Source organism: Terrapene carolina, unplaced genomic scaffold (assembly GCF_002925995.2).
Source record: "Terrapene carolina triunguis isolate 2854851 unplaced genomic scaffold, T_m_triunguis-2.0 Scaffold24, whole genome shotgun sequence".
NCBI lineage: Eukaryota > Metazoa > Chordata > Testudines > Emydidae > Terrapene > Terrapene triunguis.
The window spans coordinates 2,318,282-2,331,805 of record NW_020664375.1 but is presented as its reverse complement, the minus strand read 5'-3'; the positions used below and the strand labels follow the sequence as shown (position 1 = coordinate 2,331,805).

General features: G+C 35.2%; 2 protein-coding genes across 6 annotated transcripts in view; one reads left to right on the top strand and one right to left on the bottom strand.

The window, feature by feature from the left end:
* Positions 1–13,524, top strand: part of LOC112116985 (peripheral plasma membrane protein CASK) — a 408,250-nt gene that overhangs the window by 244,151 nt on the left and 150,575 nt on the right. The window lies entirely within an intron of this gene.
* Positions 6,458–13,349, bottom strand: LOC112116986 (probable G-protein coupled receptor 34). Its single transcript, XM_024214783.2, has 3 exons — positions 13,153–13,349; positions 9,660–9,705; positions 6,458–7,929 (listed from the first exon to the last, which is right to left on the bottom strand). The coding sequence occupies exons 1-3, from the start codon at positions 13,347–13,349 to the stop codon at positions 6,766–6,768; spliced, it is 1,407 nt and encodes a 468-aa protein (XP_024070551.2). The 3' UTR covers positions 6,458–6,765.

Below are 13,524 nucleotides of genomic sequence, written 5' to 3'. Positions count from 1 at the left end.
TATCATGAAAGTGTAAATTACATATGTAGATGTTTTTTGTTACATAACTGTACTCAAAAACAAAACAATGTAAAACTTCAGAGCCTACAAGTTCACTCAGTCCTACTTGCTGAGACAAACAAGTTTGTTTACATTTAACAGGAGATAATGCTGCCCTCTTCTTATTTACAATGTCACCAGAAAGTCAGAACAGGCATTTGCATGGCACTTTTGTAGTCAGCATTGCAAGGTATTTACATGCCAGATATGCTAAACATTTGTATGCACCTTCATGCTTCGGCCACCATTCCAGAGGACGCTCGTTTAAAAAAAAAGTGTTAATTAAATTTGTGACTGAACTCTTTGGGGGAGAATTGTATGTCCCCTGCTGTTTTACTCGCATTCTGCCATATATTTGCCATCTCGGATGATGACCCAGCACATGTTGTTCATTTTAAGAACACTTTCACTGCAGATTTGACAAAACGCAAAGAAGTTACCAATGTGAGATTTCTAAAGATAGCTACAGCACTTGACCCAAGGTTTAAGAATCTGAAGTGCCATCCAAAATCTGAGAGGGACGAGGTGTGGAGCATGCTTTCAGAAGTCTTAAAAGAGCAACACTCTGGTGCGGAAACTACAGAACCCAAACCACCAAAACAGAAAATCAACCTTCTGCTGGTGGCATCTGACTCAGATAATGAAAATGAACAGGTGTCGGTCTGCACTGCTTTGGATTGTTTTTGAGCAGAACTCGTCATCAGCATGGGCGTATGTCCCCTGGAATGGTGGTTGAAGCATGAAGGGACATATGAATCTTTAGCGCATGTGGCACGCAAATATCTTGTGATGAAGGCTACAAGTGCCATGAGAATGCCTGTTCTCACTCTCAGGTGACATTGTAAACAAGAAGTGGACAGCATTATCTCCTGCAAATGTAAACAAACTTGTTTGAGCGATTGGCTGAACAAGAAGTAGGATTGTGTGGACATGCAGGCTCTAAATTTTATTTTTGAATGCAAGGTTTTTTTGTACATAATTCTACATTTGTAAATTCAGCTTTCATGATAAAGAGATTGCACTACAGTAATTGTGTTAGGTGAACTGAAAAATACTACTTTTGTTTTTTTACGGTGCAAATACTTGTAATCATAAATAAATATAAAGTGAGCATGGTACACTTTGTATTCTGTTATAATTGAAATCAATATATTTGAAAATGTAAAAAATATCCAAAAATATTTAAATAAATTGTATTCTATTATAGTTTAACAGTACGATTAATTGTGATTAAATTTTTTAGTCTCTTTACAGCCCTAATAATAAAAAAGGTCAGTTCAACTGTATTTCTCATCTTCCAGTAACACTGCAGAGTTTCAAGTGCTATTGGTCCCTACTCCCAAGCAGAGTTGCTCCCTACACTCAGCCAGGAGAGAGAGAGACAGAGAAGGTACTCAATTTTCTGATGGTGATGCTCTGGTTCCGGTGCTCTGGGAATTAAAGAGCCCTCCTCTCCTTCTGATATCTATGCATGTCCTCTGTACTAGGATCTGGCCCTGTCTACATGGTGCTGGGGCCCTGTTATAATTTTGGTTCTTTCATCCCTTGCCCAGACTCTACGGCGAGCCCTCAGTTGGTCCAGGGATTTGTGTGAGGGGTGGAGATAGGGCTGGCAGGTAACAGTTGCACATTGTTCCCACTACCGCTGCAGGGAATATGCAAGAAATTAATTTTGGCCTAGTGAGACTGTAGTGTCTTCTCTGAGGAGCCTCTCCATACTGTGCAACACATGCATCCTTTCTATGTATATTTTCAAAGGTAGTCTCAGGCTAGGTGGTCCCTGCTGGAATTTCCCAGTGCAGGGAGTGATCTGGCCCCTATTTGTTGCTGAAAACAGTGTTGCTTTTCCTTTTGGGGGGTATCAAGACTAAATTCACTGTTGTTTAGGGGAAGTTAGTTCTTCACTTCAACTCTTAAATATACTATTGAATCACCAGAATAATTAACATTTCACTTCTCCCATATTCTCCTCCCAGAAAACATACCAATTTACAAGTTAAAACTAGGAGTGTAATTACATTGAGTATGAAAACAAAAGTTGCTTACTAGAGCCAGAAACATTTTTATATGCTGATAACTCAAGCCTGGTCTTTATTCCTTAAATTTTGAAAATACTTGGCTTAAGATTGGTCTTTCAATATGTTTTAGAATAGCTAAGCTATTAAAGGATTTGTAAAGTTTGACAGGTCCAAAGTGGAATACACACAAATGTTTCCTTACTTATCTTCCGTGTGTGTGTAATGTATATAGTGTGAGAGTACATGTGTATTTATAAAATTTAGAGAAAGACAGAGACATAGTCATGATGTTGCACCCATTGAAGTCAATGGAAAATTTGCCACTGACTTCAATAGAAGAGCAGCCTGAGGCCCATAAAATGTATATAGAGACATCTGCAGGAATCCCACTGAAATCAGTGAGGGTGTCACAATCTGGCAGTTATGAGGAATAGTACTTCAAGAATAGTTGTATTGAAATCTATGTACCACTCAGCATGATTAAGGGTGGCAAAGTGCGTATTGTACAATGCCCAATCATATTATTGGTTGCCATCTTTGGGATGAAATGTAAAATAGAGGTCCAAACTACTTGTCATGCAAGTCTCATATCATGTGACACACTTCACAGGTGTAGAGGGAATAATCCTGGTGTCTTAGCCAAATTTCAGTTTGAGTAATTACAGTCTGCCTGCTTGGATTGTCATGTATAGAAATTTGTCCAGCAGAATAAATGTGCATCAGAACACATCATTATATAAAGGCATTTGGAAATGTGATTTTGATACCATGATGTAACTTTCCACAGATGTCCAATGTTATTTCAGGATCTGTTGTTATTCCACAAGGTTGATTTGCAGGGCATGATATTGTACCATCCAAACTGATATAACTCAGTTCCAGAAGAGAAAAAGTGGAAGCTTATAGCCTACCTGAAATTCTCTTTCGATTTAATGGGATAAGGTAGACATTTCCTGCCTAAAAATGTCAACTTGTCTCTCTTTGTTTAGAAGTTGCTACCTTCCATTTCATACTCTGTGTGTATATGTAATAGCATGTAAAGTAATTTGGGGTCCCCTAGAATGAAAAAGTTGTATGAATGTAAGTTTTTAACAATTAAAATGAAGAAACAAAACAATTGGAATTTTATTTAAAAGCAATACCAACAAACACTATTATTCATCAAGAAATAAGTACAGATGTGTTTTTACCTTTACTTTAAAGTTTCCAAGATTTATCAGTACACCATAGTAGAAAAAATTTAAACAAGATCGCTGATTAAAATCCAACCAAGGTCAACATCGGCCAACATCATTATTATCAGAAGGCTTTTTAATTAGAACAGGGTGACTTTTTTGGCCAAAACTTTTTTTGATCAAAAATGCAGATTTGGGTTTAGGGAAACATTTCAAAGTTGTCTACTTTGCCAAATTGTTTTAGTCAGGACAAAACTTAAAAAAAAATCATTTTGGCATTTTCTTTAAACTAAACATTTTGATTTTTTTATTCAAAATAACTTTTTGAAATGTATTTGTGTTAAAAAATTAAAATAAAAAAAACATTTTTAAACGCTCAGAAACAAAACAATTAGTTTGGGGTTGAACAAAACATTGCATTCAACCCCCCAAAAAATTCTTTTTAGACTTTTGGTTCACTGAAAAAAAAAATTTTTTTAATGATTTTGGATGAATTTAAAACCATTTTTTTTTCATAATTATTGGAACTTCCAGCAAACCAAAAATCAGCTTTTCACACAGTTCTGTATTTAATGGCCTGATTGAAATACATTCATGGTCTCAGATCAGATCCCAGTATACAAATTTGTACATCAGAAAAGTCACAAATAAAATAGCACTTATTGGAACTTTTGGCAATCTTAACATAGTGGTTGTGTTAAGATTGAATCATCTCCGCCTCACAAAGGTGAGGTTAGCATTAAAATTTGGTAGGACAATTTGGAAAAGTTTAATTTCTGCTGTCTGTTCTGTACCTGTCCTATATATGCTCAATGTCAGTCTCCAGAGCAGTATGTTTCACAAGTAAATCACACACACATTATTAAAACAAAAAAGCCCACCATTACATCTGATAGGCTCAAATCTTGCTCTTATAGCTTCAAAAATGAATATTATTTTTCATGTTGTCCTGATTGCAGAGTGATTACTTGCTTTTTTACAAAACAATATTACAATAACAAAATTAATGATGATGGCTTTACGAAAACAAATGTAAAGCAGGTTTTTCTATAATCAAGCACTTTTCCACTTGATTTTAGCTCTCCCCAAAGGTGACATGCAGAACAAATTGAAACTTTGTGAATTCTCATGCTACTATTTGGTTCACTGAAGATATCCCAGAACGTATCATTATGATAACACTGTTTCTATAGATGGTAACCTTTGAATGAGGTTTCTAGGTTTAAATTAATGTATTCTAAAAAAAAAAATTAAATTGAATGTCTTTTCTTCTTTCTTTGTTCAGTTCCCTCCATGCCTAGTGAGTAGGGATATTCAACCTACTTTCAACCTGTACTTAACTGAACATTTTATTTTTGCTTTTCATTTCATTTGTAGTTTGTTGGCTAGTTCTGGTTGAAAAGAAATAGAAATGTATAAGCAGTTTGATTTGTGAGTGCTCGAGAGAGAAGGATGCAGTTTCTTGTGGGCTCATAGGCTAGAGTGTGGAAACAGAGCAAAGAGACCATATGACCTGCTGGTTTATGGACAAAGACATAACTGTGAGATATGATTGTCTGCCAGCTTTGACATTATTTCTGAAAAGCAGATTAGAAATTGCTATAAGAATCACTCAGGAACTACGCTAAAAATCAATCTTAAATATTATTTGTATGTATTAAAATATTCAAGAAAAATGCAAATGCTGAGACTGTAAGTAAAACTTAAAATTATAAGAATTATTTCTAAAGAAGATACAAAAGATACCCACAGTTTTGAAATATAGTAATATACGGTTACCAGTAATTGTGGTTTAGTGAACACAATTATATCCAAGCCTGAACAATAATAGATTCACAGAAAAACTACACTAAAATGATGTCCAAAATGTGAAAGAAACGGTGTGTGAAATCTTGGTTCCATTGAGGTCAATAGGAGTTTTGCCATTGACCAGAAGCAGGATTTTCCCCAGTATTGAAAACATGCAAGTTTAGACATGCAACATGATGCCTTAGGACCCAGTCTTGCAAAGATGTAGTGAGCAGTCACATGAGTGTTTTCATCAACTTCAATACAACTACTCACTTGAATAAAGTTACTCAAATTTTAAAGGATTAGACCCTTTATTTTAGAGTTTAAAACAAAATTCAGGCCTGGCCAGCATTGTGGCCTATCACATTAGAGATTCAAGTTCCATTCTTAGTCCAGCTCCCTCACTCACTCACTCCCTAGTCATCAAGGCTAGTTTAACTTTGTTAAAAATTTTACTCAGCCTACACACACTAACTGCATAAATCTGCTTGGTTTTAATCTTGAATTGGGCTATACAATCCACATTTAATATTTTATTATTATTTGCATAACATCATTAGTGAGTGTGATACTTTAGTCATGGAAAAAGACATGGTCTCTGCCATAGGTGTATTATATTTGAAATAAATGTTTTTGGAAATATACAAGTAGATAGATATTAACCTCAAAACGTAGGTGATTGGGATTGAACAGAGACCAGAACTGACAAAACACTGCTCATTTCAAATCCTCCTACATGCACAATAGCTTAATTTTGTGTTTACAGTTTTTGTAACTGTCTTTCGTTATGAATTTCTTATCCTTGTTGAGATTTTGGCATATATGTACGTTTTGAAATTATTAGATTTGTCAATAGAATTTTGAAACAAATCTTGGATAATCCCCCTCATCCCCTGCCGCTGCCACCTCAAAATGTGAATTGCCTACTTTCCTGTATTTTCACTTTTTTCCCCCCTGAGTTAAGATTGGTGTTTAACATAATGAAGGTTCTGGAAGGCTTGTTAGAGGATTTCAAAATCAGTAATTGAATATTCTAATTTTGCTTAATAAACAAAATATAAAGCACATTTTTTCCAATAAATGAACTAATAATTGTCTTGTTTTTTACCTTCTGTGTAAGCCACATTCATAATAGATTATGATACATTTTGCTGAAAGAGTTAGTTTAATAAATGCAGTTAAGACGCTGATTTATTTTTGAAGCCTTCTAAAATATATTTTTTTCAAAGACGGATTTATAAAATCTGTAATACATCAGTTTCGTAGTTGGTTTGAATTAGATACAGATAAAGATTTACTTGTGAAAAATTCATCCCATCATATGTGCATAGCTAGTAGTGCTAATAAATGTGTACCAAGTATTTATGTGTGTAAAGCTTCTTGCGCACACATCAAGGTCACATTTTGAAAATTTGCCCCTGAAAGAAAGTGCTCTAGATGAATCCTGTCTTAAATGAATCTTTACATGAAGGTTTCAAACTTCATATTGATTTGTAATAATAAAAATGTTAAGCTCTTTCTCACCAAAAATCATTTTTAATTTAAGCAGTTGAAGTATGACCTCCCATACTTGTAAAAAAGGAAGGAAAGGAGGGGGGAAAGGCTTTTCTTGAGGCAGTATTACCAGCTGTGTATTGTTGTACATTCCTATACACATGTACATCCAGTGTCAATTATCTAGCTTATCTAGTAGATTATCTGCTTGTCTTTTCGGGAAGCAATTGTCCATTATATTTAAGCAATCAGATGAGGGAATTTTTCTTTAAAAAGCTTGAATGGGGGGTAATGGTAGTTGCAGTATCATGACGAGATTGCCCAGGTTTCATTTCTGAAATACTATCACTCACACTTGAGTCCCCATGAAGTGTTCTACAAATAAGTCGGAATACAGTCTTACGAACACTGCTGGACATTAGGAAATACATAACTGGATCTAAACAGCTGTTGAAAGCTGAAAATAAAAGCATTATCTCATTGCATTTGTGAATTATCTCCTTCCAGTTACAAGATGTGTGTTGTAATTGTGATGTAATGTAGACAAATCGGAATGTGTGAAATGGTACAAAACACAGGGTGAAAATAATAAGTACAATGAAGGAATTTCTTGCCGTGGTGCTGTACTTTCCAGCATTGGGAAAATCTGCTCTTTTCTTGGAAATTTTCAGAAGGTTCGCCGCAATTTTAATATATGAAAGTATTAGTAGAAAGAAAACTATCCAAAAGATTACAGCAAGAATATAGTTTAAAATTGCCTCCATTTTTGCATTCTGTTTATCTCTGTAATGGAAGCACAGAGTCGAATTGTATTCTTCCCTCTTAGCAGACTGAGCAACTGTCATTATGAATCCTATTATTGCAATTGTCCACAATATGCAACAGATATATCTGCTTCGTGTAGCTGTTAACATTTTTGGACGTCGTATAGACTTGTTAATTTTTACATAACGATCCACGCTAATTAATCCCAGCAGTATGATGCTAATGTACATGTTCATATAAAATAGGGTTCCTACAATCTTGCAGAAAATCAATCCCAACATCCATGTGTTTTTGTTAATATGATATAGTATACGGAAGGGGAGGCAGAAGATCAGTAGAAGGTCTGCAATGGCTACGTTAAGCAGGTAAATCTGGATAGAATTTCTTTTGTGATTAATGTAGAAAAAAGCAAACAAGGCTATAATATTGCCAACCAATCCAATGACAAAAATAATGGAGTAAAAAATGATGAAAACAAGAGACAAGGAGCCTTCATTTATGAGACAGACAGTATCATTTGGGGCTTCCGAAGAGAAGTTTCTGGTTAGCTCAGTTTGGTAACTCCAGAAGACTTCCTTGTATGAAGAAGAGTTCAGGAACTCAGGTGAAGTTGTCTCCATCGTCTGTTCGAGCTTTCTTACACTGGCCTATAAGGATGCAAAGGGAAATACATAAGAGTTGTTCACTGTGGTATTAATTTTGTATGTCAAGTTACTTTGTCATAGGTACAGTCTTAAATCAAATTATTTGTAGATGTTTAAAGGCAGCAACAATAGTAGCAAATACAACTATCTATAATTTATTAAGTACCATCAGTTGTGCAGAAGAACTTTCAACCAGATTTCAAAATTATTGAGGCACTTGTATGTTATAGCCTCTTCTTTTCACACTTCCACTGAGTGTGCAAAAGCAGATGCTGAAAGAAAACTCGTGCAAAAATTCATTTATAGTTATGTTGTAATTACTTTTTAAAATATAACTCTTTTTGTATGTTGTTTGAAAAACATTTTCTGTGAGGGAGAGGCAAGACAAATTATACTTACAATTTTTTATTTTGTTGTGTATATTTATATTTGTTCCATGGAGTGCTGAGTTATTTTCACACCATCTCTAACTTTGAGTTGGGGTGGGGGGGGAGGGCAGGAAACTGCAATAATACCAGAAGACAGAGGTTCAGCCTTGGCTTCACATTAGAGTTAAAAAAAGATATTTTTAATAGAAATGTCTAAAATAAGTGTTATCCTGAAGGGGCAAAACAGCAATGAAAATAATAGAATGATGTACATTTGATCAGATAAGTAATTGACTGATTTCTTCACTTTTGTACTTGATTTGTCTATGTATTTCAATATTCTACATATTTTGCTGATGACACTATTTAGTCTGTTAAGTCTCTCTTTTGACATTAATTTATTTGAGTGCTAATGGGTTCTTTTTGTTTTTTGTTTTTTTTGTTTTTTTGCATAAGAGCATCTGTCAAAATATGGAAATTAAAATACTGGGTTACAAAGTAAATGACAGCTTCATTGAGTTTAGAGTTTGTTTTTTTAAGCCAGATCTTTGGTTTTGATAAACTCACAGTTTTACACTTGTTTGTACTCTTATCACTCTAACAGAACAACAGATTTTGGGGGGTAATGGTGGGGGGAGGGGGAAGTATCCCAAATTCCATCTTACAGTAAACTTTCATCTATGTATTAACTCTTTAAAATGTAGAGTGTAATTGAGTATGGGATACAATTTTAACAGTGCAGATGGCAACAATATAATACAGAAGAAAAAATTTGAATATTGCTAAGAGCTAATAACAAGCATAAAGATGTACACTTGAAAGATTCAGAATAATTGAATGGAAGATCTAAAATATTTTTGTATACCATATTGGCTGTTCTTATGACAATAGTAAGTAATATACTGAAAATGACTTCACACTATGTAAATAATCTTATACAGATTGTTATCTTATTATATGTCTACAATATTGTCATACTGCATTACTTAGGCCACAAACTATTGTAAAAGAAGTAGGTTTGATCTAATAGAGAGCATGTTTATTGCAATTGTACTTTTCAGTACTATCTTCCACTTTGCTAATTTAAGCTCTGTTAATGGGGAGGGAGGAACCTTGATACTATGATTTATATAGTTTAGTTTTTAAGCAAAATAGAGAAGTGAATATTAAGTCATATAAGTATTGCAGTCTTTTCATCTGCCAAGACAAATACTATCACAGATACCAAATCAGACATAATTTACTTAAATTTTGAGGCTTGTAACTAAATGTTTTAAGTTCCTGAATGGTCAGTAGTACCTTTATAATCTATATTTCATCTGAAATTTGATTTAGCATATTTTTAATTAAAAGGGAAATACTCACATGTTTATTACTTACGGACCTCTTCTGCTGACTGTTTTCTAAAACACTTTAAAAGGAAAGAGGAAGATAATGTGCATGTCTTATTAGAAAGCTATAGAAAAAGCTTCTCTGTGATAAGAATCAGCCCAGTCAGCTAGATAAACTTCCTGTGTTGCTGTGGTGATGTTTCTGGCAAAGATTTTTTTTTTTTAAGCTTTTTACAGCTTATAAAATTGTCTCGTTTTAAAATAGTAGTTTTGTTTTTTGCTGAATCTTAGTCAGTTTTTCTGTATATATTGTTTTGTCCAAGGCTCAATACAAGAGTAAGTGGACATTTTGACTTTTGTCTAGAAACTTTTGATGGTTTCCTTTTGGAAAAATAATTAAGGTGCTGTTGGCTTGGATGTATCTGCCTCCAAAATTCTGATAATCAAAAACTACAATACCACATCCATAATTTGATTTGGGTGGGAGTCAAGAGCTGCCTCTGGAATCTTCAGCTTTCAATTAGGTTAATTAGGAAGCTATATCTTCTTATCGGGGCTACTATTTTTTTCTTAAGAGTTTGAGTTTTATACAAAACAGTTCATAGGAATTTTGAGTGTGTGCTTCAGGTTCTGTGCCAATATGGCTCCTTTTTGCTGCTCCAATGCCAAAAGGCTTAAATGGTCATTTAACAAACTATCTGGAGATTCTTCCAACACATGGTTTTTGTAGCCAGGGATAAGAGGGCATGTCTGCAGTATCATTGCAATCCCCAGCTCCTAAAGCAGCCCTCTTGGGACCATGGGCAGCCAGGCACAACTTAGAACATCCCTGAAGCTGCTCTAAGATGTTTTGTGGCCTTCACTGATTCCAGAACTGGGAAACCACAAAGGTAGCATAGAGCCTCATTTGTTTTAATGGGTTTTTTTAGTTGCACAGGAAGGTTGTTGTGAATAAGCTGTAATATAGCTTATACTATTTCTTAACAGAACTAAACCATATACTGATATAGAAACACATCCCAGGGATAAGGGATTGGGAAATGTAGGGAGATACTCCTTGGAGAAGTATTGTTGACTGGGATATGGAAGAAGGTGTTCTCTACCATGTGTTTTTCTTTTAATATCCTGAATTAAACAGAATATTTTATTGTAGTAGAAATTGTTGAGCTTCATCAAAGAGAGCCTCCAATATAAAATAATGTCCATGTAATTAGTCCTTATGTGTTTTTGGCCAAAGTAGATTCTTCCATAGTTGTACTCATCCATAGTGTGTTCAGCCTTACATATTGGGAGGTTGTGTAGCAACTCTTCCAGATTCAAGAGGTCAAGTTCTTTGTAACCATATATGATGACTGATAAATACTCCATAGTTAGTTTATTAAAATGCAGCTGGAGCAATAGAAATGACTGTGTAACAAACTGTCCTCTTATTCAATAAATCTGTTCCATGTGTGCCAGAGGTTTAAGCAGATTAATGGCAGTGGCACTAACGTTAATTAAGCCTGTCAGTTATTTATTATACAAGTTCCAACCTTTTCCAGAAGTTTGGTACTAGTACATATGGCAATACATTCCTGGAAACCCCAAAATCACCCAAGGGGCTGGGGAGGGATACAGATGTTGCTCATCAGTAGCTTTTAGTTTTTCAATTTCTGCAGTAAATTATTCTCCAAAAAGCAATATGTAGTTTTGACATTGATCCCGTTAAACATGCTAACCTTAATATGATTGATTTGACAGTTGTGAGGAGACGCAAAAAATGCTCCAAGGGTTCATATGTGGAGCAATTTATAGTCCTGGGGGAATTCTGAACCAAACAATTAAAAATTCTGCACACAATATTTTAAAATTCTGCATATTTCATTTGTCAAAATAACACCATAGAATCATGTCAGTTTCAATTATTTAGGTAATTTATTTCAAAATACCTGTCAGCAACTATGTTTGTAACAATACAGACACACAAAAGTTCCCCAGAAATAGAGAGTTAAAGAAACCCCCATGACAAACCAGTTCATGTTTCTCTGCCCCCTCCCTCCCAGAGCCCAAGCAGGGGGCCAGACACCTGCACCTCTTACCCTCCAGAGCTCCACTGCAGGGCTGCCCCACAGCCCATCACGCATTCACTACCCTCTCAAAGCCCAGGGATCCTAAGGGAGAAACAGCCTAATGCTGGGTTCCAGGCTTGTATAGAGTTTCCTGCATGCTGCCTCCTTCCTTCAGGGCGGGGAACTGCAGCTTTCAGGAACTCTCCAGCTCCCTCCCACCAGCTGTTTCTTCTGTTGGGGAGCTGGGCTCTGATGGATCCAGTGGCTCCCTAGTGGCGGCCAGCAGCTCTACAGCCCATTTCTGTGGCGGGGGAGAAAATTCTGCACAGAACATTAATTCTGTGCAAACTCTGCATTGCTCAGTGGCACAGAATTCCCCCAGGAATAAACTTAGCTAGATATATTAAATACTGGCTGCTGTTCCATAGCAGATTATATATGGGGGGAGGGGGCTGTCAAGCAATTAAAAAAATTAGCACTGTTAAACAATAATAGAATACCATTTATTTACATATTTTTGATGTTTTCTACATTTTCAAATATATTCATTTCAATTAAAATAGAGACTCCAAAGTGTACAGTGCTCACTTTATATTTATTTTTGATTACAAGTATTTACACTGTAAAAAAACAAAAGAAATAGTATTTTTCAATTCACCTAATACAAGTATTATAGTGCAATCTCTTTATCATGAAACTTGAACTTACAAAATTAGAATTACTGAAGCATGAAGGGGCATACGAATGTTCAGCATATCTGACACGTAAATACCTTGCAGTGCCGGCTACAAAAGTGCCATGCAAATGCCTGTTCTCACTTTCTGGTGATATTGTAAATAAGAAGAGGGCAGCATTATCTCCTGTAAATGTAAACAAACTTGTTTGTCTTAGCGATTGGCTGAACAAGCAGTAGGACTGAGTGGACTTGTAGGCTCTGAAGTTTTACATTGTTTTGTTTTTGAGTGCAGGTATGTAACAAAAAAAAAATCTACATTTGTAATTTGCACTTTCACGACAAAGAGATTGCATTACAGTACTTGTTTGAGGTGAATTGAAAAATACTATTTTGTTTATCATTTTTACAGTGCAAATATTTATAATAAAAATAATATACATTTTGATTTCAGTAACACAGAATACAATATATATGAAAATGTAGAAAAACATCCAAAACTAATAATTTCAATTAGTATTCTATTGTTTAACAGTCATTAAACTGAGATTAATTGCGATTAATTTTTTTAATCAACAGCCTATATATATATAATATATATAATTTTGCATTGATACACAAAGATTCCCTAACCTCCTGCCCCAAAATAGTTGCATAATACTATTAATTCCTGTATTTTCCATCTCAGTATTATTGTTGCTATGAATTGTGGAACAGTAGAAGCACAAATTCCATACCCAGGGAATCCATATCAACACCTGAGTTGTTTTTTTATTTTTTCCCCAAGGTCACTATTTCCTAGATACCTCATACAGGCAGCTTGCTTCCCTTTTGCAGGTTGAAATTTGTGCTGGTTATGTTGGGATGGGCTTGAGCTCCAAAAGAAGGTTGTATGTTGTTTATGTGAAACATAAGGTCTCACAGAGACGGGATGTTTCTGCTGGAGAACTGGATCCACATCCTGCTGGAAAAGTTGGCAGACTTTCATGAAGTTCTTATTCATATTGTCGTGACTTCAGGCTGTGTTCTCTGTGAGTACTGACTAGCCCTGATGAGGCCTTGCTGTGTTAAGGCAAGACCAGAGGGAAACCAGCATGGGGTGAGGTGCTTATGCTGTACCAAAATAAAAGTTTGAAATGAAGAAGTAAAAAGATGCCAAAGTGGACTCCATTTGACAG

Bases quoted from the DNA above. Each gene is read 5' to 3' on its own strand.
- LOC112116986 (XM_024214783.2), bottom strand. From the start codon at position 13,349: ATGAATAAGAACTTCATGAAAGTCTGCCAACTTTTCCAGCAGGATGTG. The intron at 9,706-13,152 runs GTATCTAGGAAA...TTCCTTTTAAAG, and splicing joins AAGCAAGCTGCCTGTATGAG to TGTTTTAGAAAACAGTCAGC. The intron at 7,930-9,659 runs GTGAGTATTTCC...GCATCCTTATAG, and splicing joins GGTCCGTAAGTAATAAACAT to GCCAGTGTAAGAAAGCTCGA.